This window comes from Perca fluviatilis, chromosome 4, assembly GCF_010015445.1.
Source record: "Perca fluviatilis chromosome 4, GENO_Pfluv_1.0, whole genome shotgun sequence".
Taxonomy (NCBI): Eukaryota; Metazoa; Chordata; class Actinopteri; order Perciformes; family Percidae; genus Perca; species Perca fluviatilis.
This window is the reverse complement of record NC_053115.1, coordinates 15,716,634-15,735,150: the sequence shown is the minus strand read 5'-3', so window position 1 is coordinate 15,735,150 and position 18,517 is coordinate 15,716,634. Positions and strand designations below refer to the sequence as shown.

Below are 18,517 nucleotides of genomic sequence, written 5' to 3'. Positions count from 1 at the left end.
AAAACCTCTTACAGTTTGCTTAAGCCTTAGGCAAACTGTAAGAGGTTTTCCCAGATTTAAGTAGATTTTGTGCCGTTATGAGAGACAATCGGCACAGCCAAAACAAAATAAAGTCCTGACCCGCAAACCACTAATTTTATGCATTATAGTAACACAATTGTCAGGACTAAGACAAGGACTCAGTGCCGTGTGTGTGTTTAAGATAAAAAAAGGGAGGGAGGTATGATAAGAGTGAGGAGGAGTACATGGCAAAATTCTTTAAGTAATGGTCACAGAGCAAATAAAACTAGAAACAAAAAAAAAGCATGAATGCTGCTTAAGAAATTCTGTAGATATGAACGTCTTTAGTGTTTTTTATGGCTGCATGAGAAAACTACACTATTTTTTATTGGATAAAATTGTCACTCCAACTTCTGCATCCTCCTCAGTGCACATATAAAATACAGGACGATTAGATCTAGATCTGAATAAAAACAATGAGTTTTAGGTCACATTTCTAACTGACACTGATGTGTATCATTGCTATCCAATGAAAACCACGTATCTCCACTTTGGCAATTCTGATTTTCGTTTTAGATAACCTGACACATTAGTGTTTCAATGTTTAAAAGTATCCTACTTCTAGAGCTAATTAAAAAAAAAAAATGGATTACAAATCTGAAAACAGGGCTGTTTTTATTATCTCATGAAATCTTTACTTTTTTGTTATAGATACATAGTTTTCATAGGACTGCTACGGCCTGCTCCAGGGCAAAGTCATGCTATTCTGGGTGATCTGATTGCCAAAGAGATGGACTTTTACCAACGGTTTCTACAGTGTGAGCAAATGGGGCTTTGGAGAATAAAAGAACTTAGGCCTCAGGGCAAAGGTACAGAGTCCTCTGTGCAAAGAAAACAATGTTTGCCCTAGTTACCATACAATATCTTTATCAGTAAGGCCACTGTTTGAAGCCAGCCTGCTACCTCTGCACGCAGCACTTTTATTTAACCTTGATTCAGTCCTTACCATTGAGTACCTGGTGCTCATAGCTTCTATTGTGTATTGTGTTTTTATTTAAATGTGTTATAATGTGTCCTGTTTGGATGTGTTTTAATGTACTTTTTTTAATAGCAGATTTTGCACATGCAAACCAAAGACAAATGTATGCCTTTGTTCATGCAAAAAAGTAGACAACCTATTTATTATTATTATTATTATTATTATTATTATTATTATTATTATTATTATTATATTCTATTATAAAGAAGCTCTTTTATAAATAAAGTTAGTTCAGGAAAGTGATGTGTTTAGATGTAAAAATGCATAGAGAGTGAACAGGTCTGCAGTAACAAAAATTCATACATTTTGAAGTAGAGTTTTGTATAGCATACAGTATATTCCAGTTACTATTTCTGTGAATGAGTTCAGTCTTTACTTCAGATAGCCCCCTGTTTTTCTCACTTGTCTTGATAAATTTGCTCACAGCATGAGGGGAGATTTCTTTCAAGTATTTGGGTCAAAAACAAAACCTACCGACTGAGAGAGAGTGAGAGTGAGAGCAGAGGGATGGGGGGATGAGAGGATAGCAGGGCAGACAAACAAAACTGCTTCAAAACACATGGACTTTCCCCACGTGAATCAATATTCAAGCCCTGATCTCCCTGTTGAGCAATGAGGCCAAAGAGACGAGGGAGCTGAAAGACAGATGAGACAGAGGGAGGGCTGTGGGATGTCATCTGTAAAGAAGGAGATTCTCATTGGAGGCAAAGAGAAAGAAGATTGCTATGCATGTTTTGAGGAAAAGAAAGGGGAAAAAGGAAAACAAAAAGCATCCTACATGCTGAAGCCATCTTAGTCACACACTCTACTTACACTGGACTCCACATCTGATTGTTATTAAGGTAGGTGCTGGAAACACAGCTGCCACAGCATCAAAAAATTCTATGAAATTTGAATGTTTTGGGTGGAACATTTCTATTTTTAGTTGTAGTTATAGTACAGAAAAAGAAAGGATAAGCTGAGTGTGAAGGCTAATGGGATGCGTTGTTTTTGCTGAAAACATTTTAAAATATAGATTTCTTTTGTTTGTAAAAAGAAAATCACCTTTAATGTGATAATCTTGACACTGGAATAGTTTTTCAGTAATTATTTTACTCATAACTAAAGTCACAGATGGACAAACTCTGTTTTTCATCAATGTTCCTGCTCAAGATTTTAAAATAGGCTATTCAATAAGTATATTTTACTTTTTGCAAGCAGACTGGATTACAATTCTGAAATCAAACAACATAGACAATTGACTAATTGTGACACTAGAAACATTACAGAATAAGAGTAATGAGTCATTTAACATGTTTATAGAGTCTGCAGTGAAACAGGTGCAGCCACAAAACTGTCTCTAGCCGAAACTAGCCAAATAATCTCTGCGTGAAAGTAAAGACAAACATACTTGGCTGCAGAATTTACAGTACAATGAGAACTCATTTGTTATGTTGTTGGGTTGTTTTTCTTCTTCTTTTCTCCTGTGTTTAATGTAGAAGCTTTGGGGGGGGGGAAAGCTCCAACAAGACTGGAAAGATGTACTCCAAGTTGAAGTGGCTGATTGTGTTCCAGCTCCTGCTGAATGAACAGGCTCTGTGCAGGGTCCCACCTCCTCTTGCGCGGAGAAACATTACGCTTCCAGGAGCTGACTTCAATGAAGGGGGAGAGGAGACAGCCAAACAGGATCATCAGTCTCTTCTGGGATCCCAAACCCAGCTCGGTATCTCAGCTGCAGAAAAACCTGATCCTATTCGATCTGCCAAACATATAATGTCAGTCCTCAGGGTGAACCTTCAGGGGCAGATTCAAGATCATCTCCACTTTCAGGGGAATGTCAGCTGTGAGGAGTTGCTGTCTGCTAGCACCGTGGACGACCCATCATCCTCCATGTTCCCCCAGGAGCTCCTGGGTCTCTCTTTAGTGCCTGTGTTGGTGGTGGCAGGCTGCCCACAAGAGGCTCAGACCCTGGTGCTTAAGCTGTACAGCCTGCTGGGAGTGGCGGACACAGAGGAGCTTCTGATGGAGGTGGAGGGTCTGATAGAGAGGAGGATGAGCAAGTCTGCATCTACGCCTGCACCTGCATCAGCAGCATCGCCTTCGGGAAGGGATCAAGCAGGGCGCCACATAGAGGCTGTGATGTTTAACATCCAGCAGCTGGCCATGGTGGGAGAAGGTTCCTCCAAGCAGGAAGGGCATTGTGAGGGTTGGACCAGGGTGAGGGGAACCACACTGGCAGGAAAAGCTGTGGAAGGAGCCACAGGTGATCTAGAGGAGGCTGTGGGCACCTGCGAGAGACTGGGAGTCCTGTGTGCTGGTGTGACCAGCAGTGCACTACTCAAACCTGGGAAGTACCAGGCAGTGTTTAAGAAAGGCAGCCGCGTCCTGCCCTCTGAATCCACAGTGTCTGAATGTTGGATCCGTCAATGCAGCGCAGAGGACCACGTTTATACCTCCGCTGCTTCGGGTCGTCGGGTGAAGCGAAGCCCCCAGAGGAGCTGCATCAACAAAAGCGAGGAGCGTGTGTACAACGTGATGGAGTGGATCCCTGCAGTCAGCACCCTCTACAACCTCGGAACAGCTGTGTATTATGCTTCAGTCAACTGCTCTGAAACAGCCAAGGAGAGAGCCATCCTCAGTGCGGTTGACCTCGGCACGGATGCTCTCATGGTCGCCACAGGGGGAACTGCCGGGGTGGCAGGCTACGCCCTGGGTGCAGGGATGAAGACCGGTGTGAAAGCTGGTGTCAAGTATCTGCTCAACTCCATGAAGCAGGAAGACGATGTGCTGGTGAACCAGTTCAGCTGGGAGGAGGGCATCATCACCATCCAGTAGACAGAAGGATCAATAAATCAGGCTGTGAAACTTTAGCAATAAATATTGTTATAATTAGTTCATACCTTTTTTTCAAACGATGACACAGGATCAGTGTTTGTTAACTGACATGTTTGAAGAGTAACATCGGTTTACTAGATTTAAGATTAATTGGAAAACAAGATTACATGTTTTTGCATTACTCACGCAATTATCAAGTTTTGAAAGGAGAAAAATTGTTTTTCTTTTTTTTCCTTTTGTAAACTAATTAGCCAAATTCAGTTAAAGTAAAAACTTAATTAAATTACACATTAATTGTAAACAATGTCAATTATATATATATATATATATATATATATATATATATATATATATATATATATATATAAATATATATAATGAGTATGGTCATAACGTAACATAAACTAACAATCTTTTTCCTTGTAGAAAAATAGCTGCTTTTGTGTAAAACAGATAGTTGAACAAATATTAAGCAGACATTTTTGAAGAAGAACTGGTCTCAGGAAACTAAACCTTCAATCCCTCAAGACTTTCATTTTTCTTTCCAACCAATGTTGTTCTTCTGTTCACTCTTGATGTTTTCTTCTCTTCCATTATAACGTTTTGTCAGGTCAGAGTTACATTCCCACCTCTGGTGTTAATTGCAGGGACACTAGACTGAGCACTAAATTTTGTTTTTTTATATTCTTTTTTTCTTCAAATGTCAATAAATTGTATATTAAATCAATATGTGTGTATACAGTGACTGTCATTGTGGTAGTTTTTCACACACTCATTGTTTGTATTGCAGAGTAGCTAGTCTTAATTTCTCATAAAATTGGTCATCTTGATGAAACCAAAGTCATACCTAAAATATACAGTAGGTAAAACATATCACATTAGCTCTCTAAATCTAGTGGAAAGAGATAAGGATCAAGCTGAATGTTGTTTAATCAGATAAGCCCAGTACAGAACACACGCCTGCTTCCGGGTGGAAAGGGATTTGATTTGATTAAAAGAGCTACATTATGATCTATTTCATAATGTTAGATAACGTGTGTTTGTCTAGAAGGATAACCTCAGTTTTTTTTATGGCAAGACCATACATTTTGAGGGGGGTGGGGGTTGTAATGGACAAATTTAAAATCAGGAACCCAGAATTTCTACAATTCCTTTCACAGTTTCTGCATGGCTGATTTTAATAATTAATTTTCTGTAACGGTGTGGCAAGTATGACACCTACTGGGGAGAGTGGGAGCTGGAATGAAGAAAGGAATGAGTAAACTAAATGCTACTGTTATTATTGTAATATCCAATAAGAGCCGATTAGCTGAGTGCGAAAACGAGTAAAATAGCACTAGGGTTATTATTTTAAATTGTTAATTTAATTTAACTGATACCCATTGCACACATACATCTTTTGAAATGGCTATTTGGTAGCAGTGGTGGTAAATAATTAATAAGTAGCCTATATTTACTGAAGTACAATTTCTAAGTACTTGCTCTTTAGCAAGTAACCTACTCGATCTTTTGTTATTGAGATTGTACGTACAAATATTAACTCAATAGGCCACTGTATCAAATATCATGCATTGACATAGATCAAACTATATAGTAGTTTGTTATTCTGACTGGTTTATCAGAAACAATTAACTGTTTAGCTGTTTGTTGATTTGGAACCAGTGCATCACTTTATCACTTTCACAACCTCATTTCTCGTGAAAGTTTCAGATTGGGCCATCAGTTTCTATTTTGCTCACCACTCCCCCTCGCTACAGATTGACGTGAAAGTGTACCAACAGCGCGTGCTGTTATGTGTCCGTATCGACCAATGAGCTGTTAGCTCTGAGCTCACGAGGAAACTGTGCTACTTTATTCGGACATTTCGGCTCTTAACTGCCTTAACTGCAGTTTTGTCAGAGCCAAAATGGTGCCCATGGTTATCTTCAGAAGAACCAATTGGGAGGGATAAGTAGACATCCAATGATTGAGAAAACAAAAATTAAGGAAATAACATTGATACGCTTACTTTTGGAAGTTGTTTTGTTTTACCAACGTCTAACAGCAGCTACAGCTAACGTTAGCTAGTAACGCTAGAAATAAGATATGCGCCTGTCTTAAATGACCAGTTAGCTAACAGTTGTTACTGACGTTAACTAGCTACATTTCAAGTTGCACTTGGACTGACAGCATAAAGTAAGGTGAGTAAATGTGTTGTTACTAATGGATCGGCCATATCTGCGCTGTTGACTGACAGTTTGGCGAACATACAAATGAAGTGTACTCGGTCTCAACTTCCAATGGCTTGTTAAAACATAATAACACCATTTGCAGTCAAAACATGTCACAAAATAGCATAGCTAGTAGCTGTCACAGGCCATCTCGAGAGTTGCATTTTGCTCCTTCAACTGTCGATTAACGTTACAGACTACGTATGAACCCGTCACATTTTAATCTAATGGCGCTGTCTTTTAAGGGCCGTCCAAATAAAAAACGATATCTATAAATACATATACTTTAAAAGTATGTCTCATGTAACAGAAACCACTGAGATCTTGTGTTTTGGATGTTATTATCATACTATCGGTGTTTCGTTCCGGTGCTCAGATCTGACACCCGCTTGCCTGCTTTTATCCCCGGCTCTCTGGAGCTCTGTGCGGCGTCCCGTCACCGCCGTCGGGGACCGCCGGTAGACAATAACCTTCTTCTTTTTGGTTAATGTACCCGATTTCACGAATTTGTAGAATATTAGTGTGGACATTAATGCAATTTTACGTTGCAGCGTCTGCTGTGTATTATCAGCTGGATCGTGCAGTGCGTGCTAGACGCCCCTATTTACAGAAGGTTAATGTTCAGCAGTGTGGATGCGCACTTTGTTCTTGGTGTGGCTTTTATGACCTCATACTGTTTAGCAATTATTGTGGTTTTCTGTTTGTGTGCATGTTGGCGTTTCCCCTGATCAACCAAAGGATGGCTCAGTGGGACAGACTGAGGCAGCTGCCTGCTGCGTACACACAGCAGTTACATGAGCTCTATGACAGGGATGCTTTGCCTATGGATGTGCGGCACTACCTGTCAGCCTGGATAGAGAAGCAGGAGTGGTAATCTCATCTTTTTTTTTATCATCCAATGATCACAGTAAATTAGTAAAATTTGAAAAACACTCCGCTATTTGTATCTTGTTCATTTGTTTTTCAGGCAACGAGCAGCACGGGACCATGACTTTGCCATGGTGCTATTCCAGGTCCTGCTGGAGAATCTGGATATACAACACAGCCGATTTGTTCAGGAGGAGTCATTGTTACTGCAGCACAACATAAGACGCTATAAACAGAACTTTCAGGTTTGTCTGGATGGGATTTGTGGAATGTGTTTTTTTTTTTAAAGGTGCCCTGCCACACATATTTCATTACTTTGTGGTTCTACCATGGACTCTGTAAAAAATTTTGTGGAAAAAATGCCTTGGTTACCTTGTTTAAAGATGTTCTAGCGTGGTATAGAAAGCCTACAGGAAGACTCAGCTCAATTTCTGCCAGTTCTCATTAATATTCAACAAGCTAAACTGTTTGAATCTGATTGGCTAACAGCTAGCCAATGAGAGCCTGGCTGTCAGCATCCTTTACCCAGCGCAACTGGGCGAGCTAATGAATAGTAATGGGGCTCAGGCAACATGATGTCAGATTGACCAGCTTTTGTAATTGGACTGATTTCTCTGCTTATTTCTTGTCAGTGGCTAGAGCTGACAGAGGAGGTAGCAGTTCATTTTCACATTCACAACATAACACAAACACATATGGACCTACCATATTTCAAAAAATGCAAGTAAAAACGGTTTTGTATGGCAGGGCACCTTTAAATCAACATTCCAGGTGTTCTTGCTCCTGCCTGTGCTGATCATTTTAAGTAATTAACTTTGACTCTGATATCCATCTGACCTATCTCCCCTGACAGAAGTACCTGGATGAACCTTGTGCCTTGGCAAACACAATCCTGTGGTTTTTGGGAAAAGAGAAGGAAATTCTGCAGAGTGCTGATCTGGCTGAACAGGTTGAGGCGACATTTCATCAACTTGACACACCCTGCTTGCTCATACAATATTTAATGAAAGCAGCATGTAAATGAAAACAGTTACGCACATAAGGGCTAGGCAACATGGCCAAAATCTTATATAGGTCATTTCATAACTCTTTAACGATATAGCATGTTTTCTGGTAATTCAATAAATAAATACTCTATATCAGGGGTCTTCAATGTGTTTTAAGCCAAGGACCCTTTAACTGAAAGAGAGACGGAGCAGGGACCCCCTACTTCATATATTGTATAAAATGAAGTTGCATATAAAACTGGGCCTAAAATGACATGTAGCGTGGCCTAAAACCTTTTATACATACCTTTTTTGCATAGAATATTAAGCTATTAAAATAGCCTAAAAAATGTTGCCATAATTTTATAAATCATGTTTTAATGTTAAAAAAACATACATGTGGCACAGTGACTTTTTAGGATTACCTGTATCTGTAGATGGCTACCTTAGTGACTACCTTACCTATAGGCCAGTAACCCTATCATCAGTGGGGATGTATATTTGATAATATGTTAGATTCATGTTAAGACTTTTTAATTTTTGAAAAAAAACTAATTTGGAGGCCCCCTGCATTGACTCTAAGGCCCCCTAGAGTCAAAATGGTAAACATGGTAAAGCGCCATCCAAATGGCGTAAATATTGCCATAATGCAGTTCGGCCGCTGTTTTTTTCGACAACGCAATGGCATTTTTATATTGTCATATCGCCCAGCCCTCACACACATTTTGCTCTAGAAAAGGGCAGTTGTCACCTTTTTATTTTTTTTTTTTACAAACGAACATTTTATCATATGGTCACATTGCCATGATAATATGGTCACATTGTTTTGGCTGTTTTTTCCCAAATTACTCATTTGGTCAGTCACCAAAAGTGGATGTGCTGTGTGTCTGCAGTACTGTTACTTAATTCATAACTTTAATTAAAGCTTTTGTTAGTATAACGCATATGTTGAAGGTGTCCAGTGTGAATTTCCATTATATGTTATATGTTTTCAGTAGTTCTGAAAAATGGTTTTTGATCGTTATTTAGAAAGCACCACATGTACTGAAAACATACAACAGGACTCAGTGTGTGGGCTAAAAAGCAACGGTTTTCCACCAAGCAGTGATATGTTTTAACTGCCACTTTCACTCACACTTATTCTTTGCACTGCAGCAATATTACTCAGTATCACATCTGAAAAACTTTTAATCTCTATACCTGCTCCTCCTACTCCTTTGCTTTGTTGCAGGTCCAGTTTTTGTGTGTAGAGCCGGAAGCCATGGAGACAAGCAGCCAAAGGGACCTTGAACGTAAAATAGCTGGCCTCAAGAATGAAGTGCAGGTGCAGATTATGTTGCTTTATGCCATTATGTTGTGCTTTGTAGTTGAAAGATAGTACAGTTGATTCATTTTTCCCTCCACTGAACTTTTGGGATATAGTGCATTGAACATACGATGTTATGTCTGGAGGAGCAGCAAGACGAATTTGATTTTAAATACCAAACTCACAAGATGGAAGGTAAGCAAATTAAAAAGTTCTGGTTATATTTGCATACTGTGATAATGGTCTCTGAGGATGAGTAATAAAATGAATCACAGCTTCATGTTCTCTCTTGTTTTGGTCTGTCTTATATGGAAACTGTGATCCCTCTGTGGAAATGGTTATACAGCTGTGGTAGATGAGGCTGTGAAGAAGGAACAAATGAAAGTTCTTCAGTTACTTGTCAACAGACTGAATGAATGTAGAAAGGTATGGAGTTATTAATTTTTTTTACATAACACCATCTCTTCAGGCCAATTCTTTTCCGAATTAAAAAAATAACACATTTGTGTCTCATAAAATCACCTTCTTAGAGCACACTGTCAGACCTAAGTAAGTGCCTAGACAGAACTGATGACCTGATCGACATATTGGTGAAGAAGGAGCTGGTGGAGTGGCAGAGGAGGCAGCAGAAAGCCTGCATTGGCGCTCCAGACAATGTTTGTCTGGATCAGCTAGAAAAGTGGTATGTTCATCTCCATCTGTTCCACATCAGTTTTAATCTTTGGCATTTACTGTGGAAGACCTTTCAGACTTAAAACAGCACCGCTGCGCTCTGCAACCTATTATTTCTAATGGCTCACTACGTTGCAAATGATTTTCAACGCGCTGCTGCTGCGCTGAGCCCAGCACGTTCTGTCTGGAGAAAAACATACTGTTTTATATGCTGTATTTAAGACTTCCCCAATCCCACCACAACTATTATCAAATTTTTTGTCTTAATTTGTTGGTCTTTTTTCCATTTTCTGAGACTTATGTGAACTAGTGTTACTTATTTTTCAGATTATATTGAACATTTCAGTCAATCTAATTTAGCCCAAACCAATTATTTTGTCATTTTAGTCTAACTTTTCACATAAGATTTTGTCTTATAATTATCTGATTAAAAACACAGGTTGTATGATTAAGAATGCAGCTTTGCAGTTACTTTGAGTCCTCCTAATTGTAATAATTAGTGATGCTTGGGTCAGGGTTATTTACATAATACATGCATCCACCAGTCTCGTTATGAGAGACAATTGGCACCGGCAAAAAAAAGTTGCGTGTGTGCGTGCCGCAGATTTTGTCCAGATATGACGCACACAGCACAAGACACAAAACTGCTGCATTGAAAGAAAATCAGTCTTCTCTTTTTTTGTCAATGAAAATAAAGAGAGTTATTGTGTGTTATTGTGAATTTGAAGTTTAAATTTTTGAAACTATATTTTTATCTCATCTTCTTTTGTCAACAATATTGCATGTTGATGTAGTCCCAGTTAGTGTTTAAGTACATTGGTGCAACTCGTCATTGTCTCGTCTTAGTCATGGAAACAAAGGTTGTTGATGAATATATATTTTCATAGTTTTCGTTAACGAAATTAACACTGGTGTGAACATCATCACTTTTGCTCTTTTCTTCTTGTTTTGTAGGTTCACCTGTGTGGCAGTGTGTCTGTTCCAGGTGCGAGAGTTTCTTGGTAAGCTGGAGGAGCTGGTAGGGAAAGTGTCCTATGACAACGACCCTGTGAAGGCCCAAAAACCTGTATTGCAGAGGAGAGCAGATACTCTTCTAAAAAACTTACTCAAAAGGTCTCTCTTTTAGGAAACCCTTCCTTTCACTCTCTTGCTCTCTTATGATTCCCTTGTGAAATTTCCTGACACCATTGTTTTACTATTTCTTGAAGTTCCTTTGTGGTTGAGACTCAGCCGTCCATGCCTCAGGGGAAAGGACCCCTGGTGCTCCGCACAAACGTCCAGTTCTCTGTCAAGACCAGGTCAGTGTGCCACTCCAGGCAACCGTACAATGCTAAGTATTTATTTGAATTTAAGTACATGTTTGTAACATCATCTATATACTATCTATAGACCAATGCCTTCATTGTAATGTGATAATCAGTATCACTTTTCATAAATAAATATGCAGTTATTAGTATGATAGTTGACAAGAAGCAACCAAGACATTTGAAAGAGCACAATGTACTTTAAGCTACACAAACAGATCATAACAGAGGGTTGTAGTGGAGCTAAACTCACCTAACCTCAGTTCACTTGGCCTGTAGTGGATTGTAGTTCACTACATAGACATTACAGCAGTTCTTAACTAATATGAGAATAATAAGGAGAATCTTGATAAATTAATGCTTTTCTGCAAAGCCTTCTGTTATTCTTTTCCCAAATGTGACTTTGATCCATCACACTTATTTTGTTCTATATTATAACCTTGAGAGCATACCTATATTCCTGTTTTTCATATTTTACTGTTTAGTATCTTAATAGTTCTAAAATCTTACACCTGACATAATCTTTTCAGGTTTCTTGTTAAATTTCCTGAGCTGAACCACTCCATGAAAGTTGATGTATCTATGGACAGGTGAGATTCCTCCTTTAGTTCTTGACTTTAAACAACACATTATGATGTTTTGTTGCCCCCCTGTGGTCACTGCTCTGTTTTTCTCCCCCTTGAAATTAGGGAGGCTCCTCAGATCAAAGGGTGAATATTTGTTTTTATAACTTTAGCTTCCCTTAATTTTAGAAGAACTGTGAATTTGTTTTAACTAAACTTTGTACTGTATGTTTGTAGATATCGGCGTTTTAATGTTCTGGGGACCAAAATTAAGGCCTTGAACATGGCAGAGAGCCAGAGTGGAGGCATGGTGGCAGACTTCAGACATCTTGTGAGTGATAAAGATTTGAAAAGAGAAAAAATATGAAATGACAACTGAGGAAACTTGTATCAACAATTGGATATAAGTCCTTTAATACAATTTTGACATCTGAAGGATAAATCATGTAATACTTAACTGTTTACTTTATCAAGTACACACATAAAGTAGTCTCCAGCAGGTGGTAATATTATTGTTTGACTAATTTCGTGTACCTTATTTGTCCATAGACTCTGAAGGAGCAGAAGTCTGGAGGTGGCGGCAAGGGAGTCAGTGATGTGAGTTGACTTCGGCAGTCCTGAAGATACAACCTTTGCTTACAGTTTATCTCAGTAAGTCATAATTCAAGAAGATGTGAAAAACCAAATAATAGTGTGTGTGTGTGTGTGTGTGTGTGTGTGTGTGTGTGTGTGTGTGTGTGTGTGTGTGTGTGTGTGTGTGTGTGTGTGTGTGTGTGTGTGTTGGTGTTGATAGATTTCTCTCAGTGTTACAGAGGAGCTGCACATCATCTACTTCAACACTGTATTTGAACTGAAAGGCTTGTCGGTTGAGTTGCAGGTGGAGTTTCTTCTACTTCTTTTCTTGTAACGTGGCTAGCTTTATAAACCATGCCATTACACTACATGTGCTCTATATACAAATTAAGCATAATATCATTGTTTTTATTGTCTTGATAATGGAAATATGACCTAAATTTAAGTTGTTTGTGTTTTTTGGCAGGCCTCCTCCCTCCCGGTGGTCATCATTTCCAACTCCAGCCAGCAGCAGAGCGCCTGGGCGTCTGTCCTCTGGTTCAACCTGCTCAGTCTGGACACCAAGGTGAGAGATCCCCATGACTAACACACAACATGTAGCATTTTGCAGTTTACCTGTGCTAAGAAAGTATTGGAAATCAGTTGTGTATATATTTGTTAATATGGGTCTGTTTTCCAGGATGTGTTGTTCTTCGCCAACTCTGCTGCAGCCCCTTGGCTGCAGTTTGGAGAGATGTTGAGCTGGCAGTTTCTCGCTGCCACTAAACGTGGTCTGAATGAGGCTCAGCTGGAAATGATTGCACACAGACTCTTTGGTAAATGTTGCTTCTATGGTCTGCTTCAGTTGCTTGTCTTTGCCTATTTTTGCAGTTCTGTCTATAAAAAGAGCCACATTCATTCATCTGTCAGTCAAACATAATGTCAGGAAACACCTTGATCCAATTTTGACACAAGTTACTAAAATGCATCTTTAATTGATTGGTTTTACATTTAAAGATAAAATAAAAAAACAACCTCAATACAGCAAAAATGCATGATTTATTATAGATGATGTCAGTGAATGAGAGTTGTATAATGCATCTTTTTTTCTATCCCACCAGGAAAGCAGCAGAACTATGACACCCATAAAGTACCTTGGTCAAAATTTAGCAAGGTAAGAATACTGAATCCTAGAAACCCTAACAATTCGACTCAGAATATCTCAACTTTGGTGATCCCGTGACTTTTCCATCTGGTGTCACCATGAATTTCGGGTTTTGAGTGAAATGTCGACAACAACTGGAAGGATTGCCATTACTTTTGGTACAAACATTCCTGTCACCCCTCGAGCTGAATTGTCGCTGTTTTAGTGATATCTTGATTTCTTCCTCTAGAGCCACCATCATATTATGTTAGTTTGTTCAATATTTAGATTTATGACCAAATATCTGCAAAACTAACGACTGAATTCCCATAATTTATTTTGTGTTTAGTGCTAATGTGCATGTCAGCTTCCTGGTATCAAACATGGTTAGTGAATGTACTGTAGGTGTGAATTGATGACCTATGCCACACCTTTTGTTACAGGAAAATACTCCTGACACTTTCTGGGTGTGGTTTGATGGCATCTTGGTGATGGTGAAGACGTACCTTGAAGACCTGTGGAGGGAAGGGTGTGTTTTAGTCTAATCTTGGTTTAATACATAGCAGTTTACCCCATGCATTTAATTCCTGGGAATTGGGAGAAGTTTCTTGTTTTATGTAAGACGTTTTATCTGTACTGTAGCCTCATCATGGGTTTTGTGAGCAAAGGCAAAGAGAAGTCCCTCCTGAAGAAGAAACAAAGAGGCACGTTCTTGTTGCGCTTCAGTGAAAGTGTCATTGGAGGAATCACCTTCTCCTGGGTAGACACCACCATAACTGGTGAGATATTTTTATTTCATAATGACTCTTAATTTTTTTTCTTTTGATATTGTTACAATGTAGACAAACAAGCGTCCTGTTGGATAAGTTAAACTTACTTTTACCACTGTCTATTTGTAGGTGAGCCTGATGTAAAGACAGTCCAACCCTTCACCAAAGTTGACCTCTGCCAGATCCCGTTTCATGAAATCATCAGGAATTTCCAGATCTTAGAAGCTGAAAATATCCCAGAAAATCCTCTGCTCTACCTATATCCCAACACCCCTAAAGACGAGGCTTTCGGAAAATACTACTCTGAGAGGAGTGGAAGTAAGTGTTTTTGCTGATCCCTTTAGCTTGCCACTTTAACATTTTTGGAAAACAAATTTGCCAGAAACACCGCTCACATGCCATTTACTGTTTTGGTTAATGCTACTTGAATTATGTTTTGCCTTGCAGTAATCATGGGTATAATTACACTATAATGATGGTGTTGTGGATGAATAGGACACATTTATTCAAATTCATTCATGACTCATTCTCTTTCAGGTGACAGTCCTTACATAAAGTACATCAAAACCAAACTAGTGTTTGTTTCCAAGGAGTAAGTATATTATTAATTTTCTCCAGGCTGGTTTACAGTGTCTTGCTTGTTTGAATTAATACAAAATCGTCCTTTGTATTGCAAATGTATTTCTACAGAAACAACAACTACAAACTAAAAGTGCACTTGCTTCATCTAAGAAGTAGTGTACCCACGCCCTTTTTTATGTCATGACATGAGCAACTGGTTGTAATGACTGTTTGTCATTGGTCATGTAGGAACACACTGGAGGCTAGGTCACCCATGTCCTCTGACATGGCACAGGGTGAAGGCCTGGAGCCAATGAATGGCCTGTCTGGAGAGGCAGCTGGTGAGTCATGGCTCTCCTTGCTGTCCCATCCAGCTGAAAACCTCATCCAACAAATTGCTCTCCCTTTGTCACAGAGCTCTGTGTTCCCCTCTCTATTTTGGCCTTGTGGGGTAGGAAGTCAGTGGGGAAGATGCTGTCTAGATAGATGTCAGGCGACAGCTATGAAATTGTTTAACTCCTAACTAACATCCCGTGGGGCTGTGGGATGCTTCTACTGCATGCATGTATACAGTAGTCTGCTCTACTGAACATATGATCTAACAGGTGCGAAGATTGGTTTGAGAAAAAAATGTTACTGACATGTTAATTTAAATTTGTATTGCATTTTAATTCTCCCTTCTGATGCTTGAATACTTTAACACTTTGCATGGTCTATCTATTAACATCAATTGAAAGACACTGTAAAATGAAAACAGCACATAGCCATAGGAAACAATACCACCTGTAATGATCAATCATGAAATCAAAGATAATATGGCTATATTATTATTAGTATTATCACTAGGAGTAATTGTGGTAGCGATAGCATTTGATCTTACAGTGGTTACATTTCAATCCATTAAATATATTTTTCAGGGTTTTAAAAGACACGTATAGAAAAGTTTGAGGAAATATGTTTTTCTCTTTTAGTCTGTAGAACCAACAGTCGCCGCCGTCACACACATCTAAACCACAACCTTAGCTGCCAGTAGCTCCTCACCGGATGCTGATTGGTTCGGTCCACTGCTGTTTGGACACAAATGCATTACTTGAAGCCTGACAAGATGGATTTTTGTGTGATACGTGATTCAGCGATTCTCTCTCGTGATCTGGTGATATTGTGAGAATCCATCTGAATGTGGTCGCCTGGCAACTGCTCAGAACCAAAAAGTAGTTATTAAAGTGATGGTTCGGAGTAATTTCACCCTAGGGTCCTTTGACCTCGGGCCAAACAACCCCCCCAGAAGCTTTTTTCACCTGGGTCGAACATTGGGAGAGTTAGCGTTATCAGCTGAATAGCTTAGCGCAGGGGCTAATGGATCCCGGTTTGTATCTTGTAAGTTACCCCACTAATAATGCCCGAAATGATACCAAACTAGTACACATAGGTTATGCACTCATAAAACGATGGATTGGACAGTTTGTAAGTACACCAGAAGTTTATGTAAATAACACTTGCCTGCTGGCTTCTGCTCTCTGCTGTTGTTGTTGCTGCTGTAAGACGAAAGTGCTTAGAGGCATACTAACCACAGTTACACAGTCTTATGCAGGAGACAAGTAATAATTGAGGTAAGTTTGGAGACATTACCTTATTTAATCATTAAATTATTAAATATTTTTGTTGTATCTCTTTTCGATGTTGTAATTTGTAGACAGCCCTAAGCACTCTTACTGCCCATGGCAGCATCAGTAGCAGCAGCAGCAGAGAGCAGAAGCCAACAGGCAAGTGTTATTTACATAAACTTCTGGTGTACTTACAAACTTTCCAATCCATCGTTTTATGAGTGCATAACCTATTTGTACTAGTGTAGAAATTTGGTATCATTTCGGGCATTATTAGTGGGGTCATTTACGAGATACAAACGTGGATCCATTAGCCCATGGCTAAGCTAATCAGCTGATAACGCTAACTCCAATGTCCAACCCAATGTTCGACCCAGGTGAAAAAAGCTTCAGGGGGGTTGTTTGGCTCGAGGTCATGGTGCAAAGGACCCTATGGTGAAATGACTCTGAACCATCACTTTAACGTATTAATCGGTGAACTTTAGCTGGCTGGCAGATTTTTTTTATCAATTTGACAGAGCCAGGCTAGCTGTCTCCATTTCCAATCTTTGAGCTGAGCTAAGCTAAGCTAAGATAAGCTAGCCAGCTGTTGGCTTATATTTAATGGACAAATATGAGAATGGTATCGATCTTCTCATTTATCTCTCTGCCAGAAAGGAAATGTGTATACATGCTTAACAATTCCTTTATGACTTACAAAAGGTAGTAAGAACTTTTAAATAAGCTATTAAACAAGTTGAACAAACTGAAAAGAAAATACAAACATTAAACATAAACCCAGTATCACTGCATGCAATTCATGAGAATCTTCCGCAAAATCAAATCCTACCAGTCTGTAATTACATTTTTTGTATTTTTGGGTTGCATAGCACATCATATTTTTGTGAAAGCAGTACCAGAAATAAATAATACAGCCATGACAAGCAGAATTAGTATCTTTCTCTTTCTCTCTTTCTCTGCTCTCAGAACAAAACGGGAGTCCTCATCCTCTGCAGTCACCTCTGGAAACGTATCAACCTGATCCCATGCTGTCTGGCTCCGCTGCAGCCACAGAAGATGATTTACTGATGTATCTCAACAACCCCAACCTCTTCGTTGACTCTGACCTCATGCAAGATGAGCTGGGGCTGGCTGATTTTAGTCTTCCAGGGTTTAGTAATTGCCAGCCCCCACAATCCTGTGGAAGCATTTTCCAATAAGCCTCTGTTGTGTATATTTAACCAAACCACTGTATCATTTACAATTAGCTTAACTCAACTTACAACAATAATGTCATAAAATTGTAGGATACGTAGCAAATCAACGTATAATAGTTTTCTTTCTTAGAATGAAATACTTGACAGCAGCAGTAAAGTCATTTCACTATCCTTGCCTACCTCTTTCAAGCCACACCTGTCATTAGGAAAGGTATGTGCCAGTGGAACACAAGCAGCATACCACACATGGGATCCGCATATGCCGCTGTACCACTAGTGGCATATCGGCCACCTTTTGATCTCGGCGCTACTGTCCCAGGCACCTGTAGTAGACCCATTAACTATCATGCATCTTCAACTCTTTTGTAGCTATTGTAGAGTACATTGCGCAGACTGCACATAGTTTATTGTTTTAATGTTTGTTTTGAGTCCATTTGTGGTTGCTTAGATACTATATTGTTGCCACCTAAAGCTTGTGATACATTGTACTGACATATGGCACTTCCTCCCTTTAACTTATATGTTTTTATATTAACCTGCTGATTCAAATTGAAATGTTTTATCACAAATAAAAGTGAAATAAAATGACTGATTGTATGTTCCTTTTATTAATAACTGAAATGTTAACAAATGAGGTGTTATATTTTTTATATCATAATTCTATGTTCACGGTAGCTTGTTTATGATGCAGAGCCTATTTTAGACTGCAGCACCAAATCGTAATCAAACTATGTTAAAAAAAGATTTCTCTATCTCAACTGAGATTTTAGGTTCTCTTATAACTTTTAAAGTAGTTTTATGAACTCATGGATGTATTAAGAGAACGCACGAATACAATACAGCGGTTTGGAGCAGTTTGTGAACAATGTTTTCTGTTGGAGATGGTAAGTCCCTTTGGGGTGGACTTTGGGCTTTTTACACCTATAACG

General features: G+C 39.1%; 2 protein-coding genes across 4 annotated transcripts; both read left to right on the top strand.

The window, feature by feature from the left end:
• The first annotated feature begins 1,582 nt into the window (after positions 1-1,582).
• On the top strand, positions 1,583-4,580 carry apof (apolipoprotein F). 2 transcript variants are annotated; one of them, XM_039798861.1, is made up of 2 exons: positions 1,583-1,881; positions 2,521-4,580. In XM_039798861.1, the coding sequence occupies exon 2, from the start codon at positions 2,558-2,560 to the stop codon at positions 3,851-3,853; it is 1,296 nt and encodes a 431-aa protein (XP_039654795.1). In that variant the 5' UTR covers positions 1,583-1,881; positions 2,521-2,557; the 3' UTR covers positions 3,854-4,580. The 2 variants fall into 2 exon arrangements, with proteins under 2 accessions (XP_039654795.1, XP_039654794.1); XM_039798860.1 differs by having other exon boundaries at positions 1,585-1,881; positions 2,518-4,580.
• A 1,173-nt stretch (positions 4,581-5,753) lies between these two features.
• Positions 5,754-18,177, top strand: stat2 (signal transducer and activator of transcription 2). Of its 2 annotated transcripts, XM_039798193.1 has the most exons (24): positions 5,758-6,033; positions 6,802-6,933; positions 7,031-7,175; positions 7,784-7,879; positions 9,148-9,240; positions 9,339-9,417; positions 9,569-9,648; positions 9,753-9,904; positions 10,849-11,007; positions 11,103-11,192; positions 11,729-11,788; positions 11,888-11,908; positions 11,999-12,092; positions 12,311-12,358; positions 12,555-12,638; positions 12,801-12,899; positions 13,014-13,149; positions 13,435-13,487; positions 13,901-13,986; positions 14,100-14,236; positions 14,357-14,545; positions 14,765-14,819; positions 15,038-15,129; positions 17,359-18,177. In XM_039798193.1, the coding sequence occupies exons 2-24, from the start codon at positions 6,803-6,805 to the stop codon at positions 17,589-17,591; spliced, it is 2,412 nt and encodes an 803-aa protein (XP_039654127.1). In that variant the 5' UTR covers positions 5,758-6,033; position 6,802; the 3' UTR covers positions 17,592-18,177. The 2 variants fall into 2 exon arrangements, with proteins under 2 accessions (XP_039654128.1, XP_039654127.1); XM_039798194.1 differs by lacking the exon at positions 15,038-15,129 and having other exon boundaries at positions 5,754-6,033; positions 17,359-17,561.
• Positions 18,178-18,517: the final 340 nt, after the last annotated feature.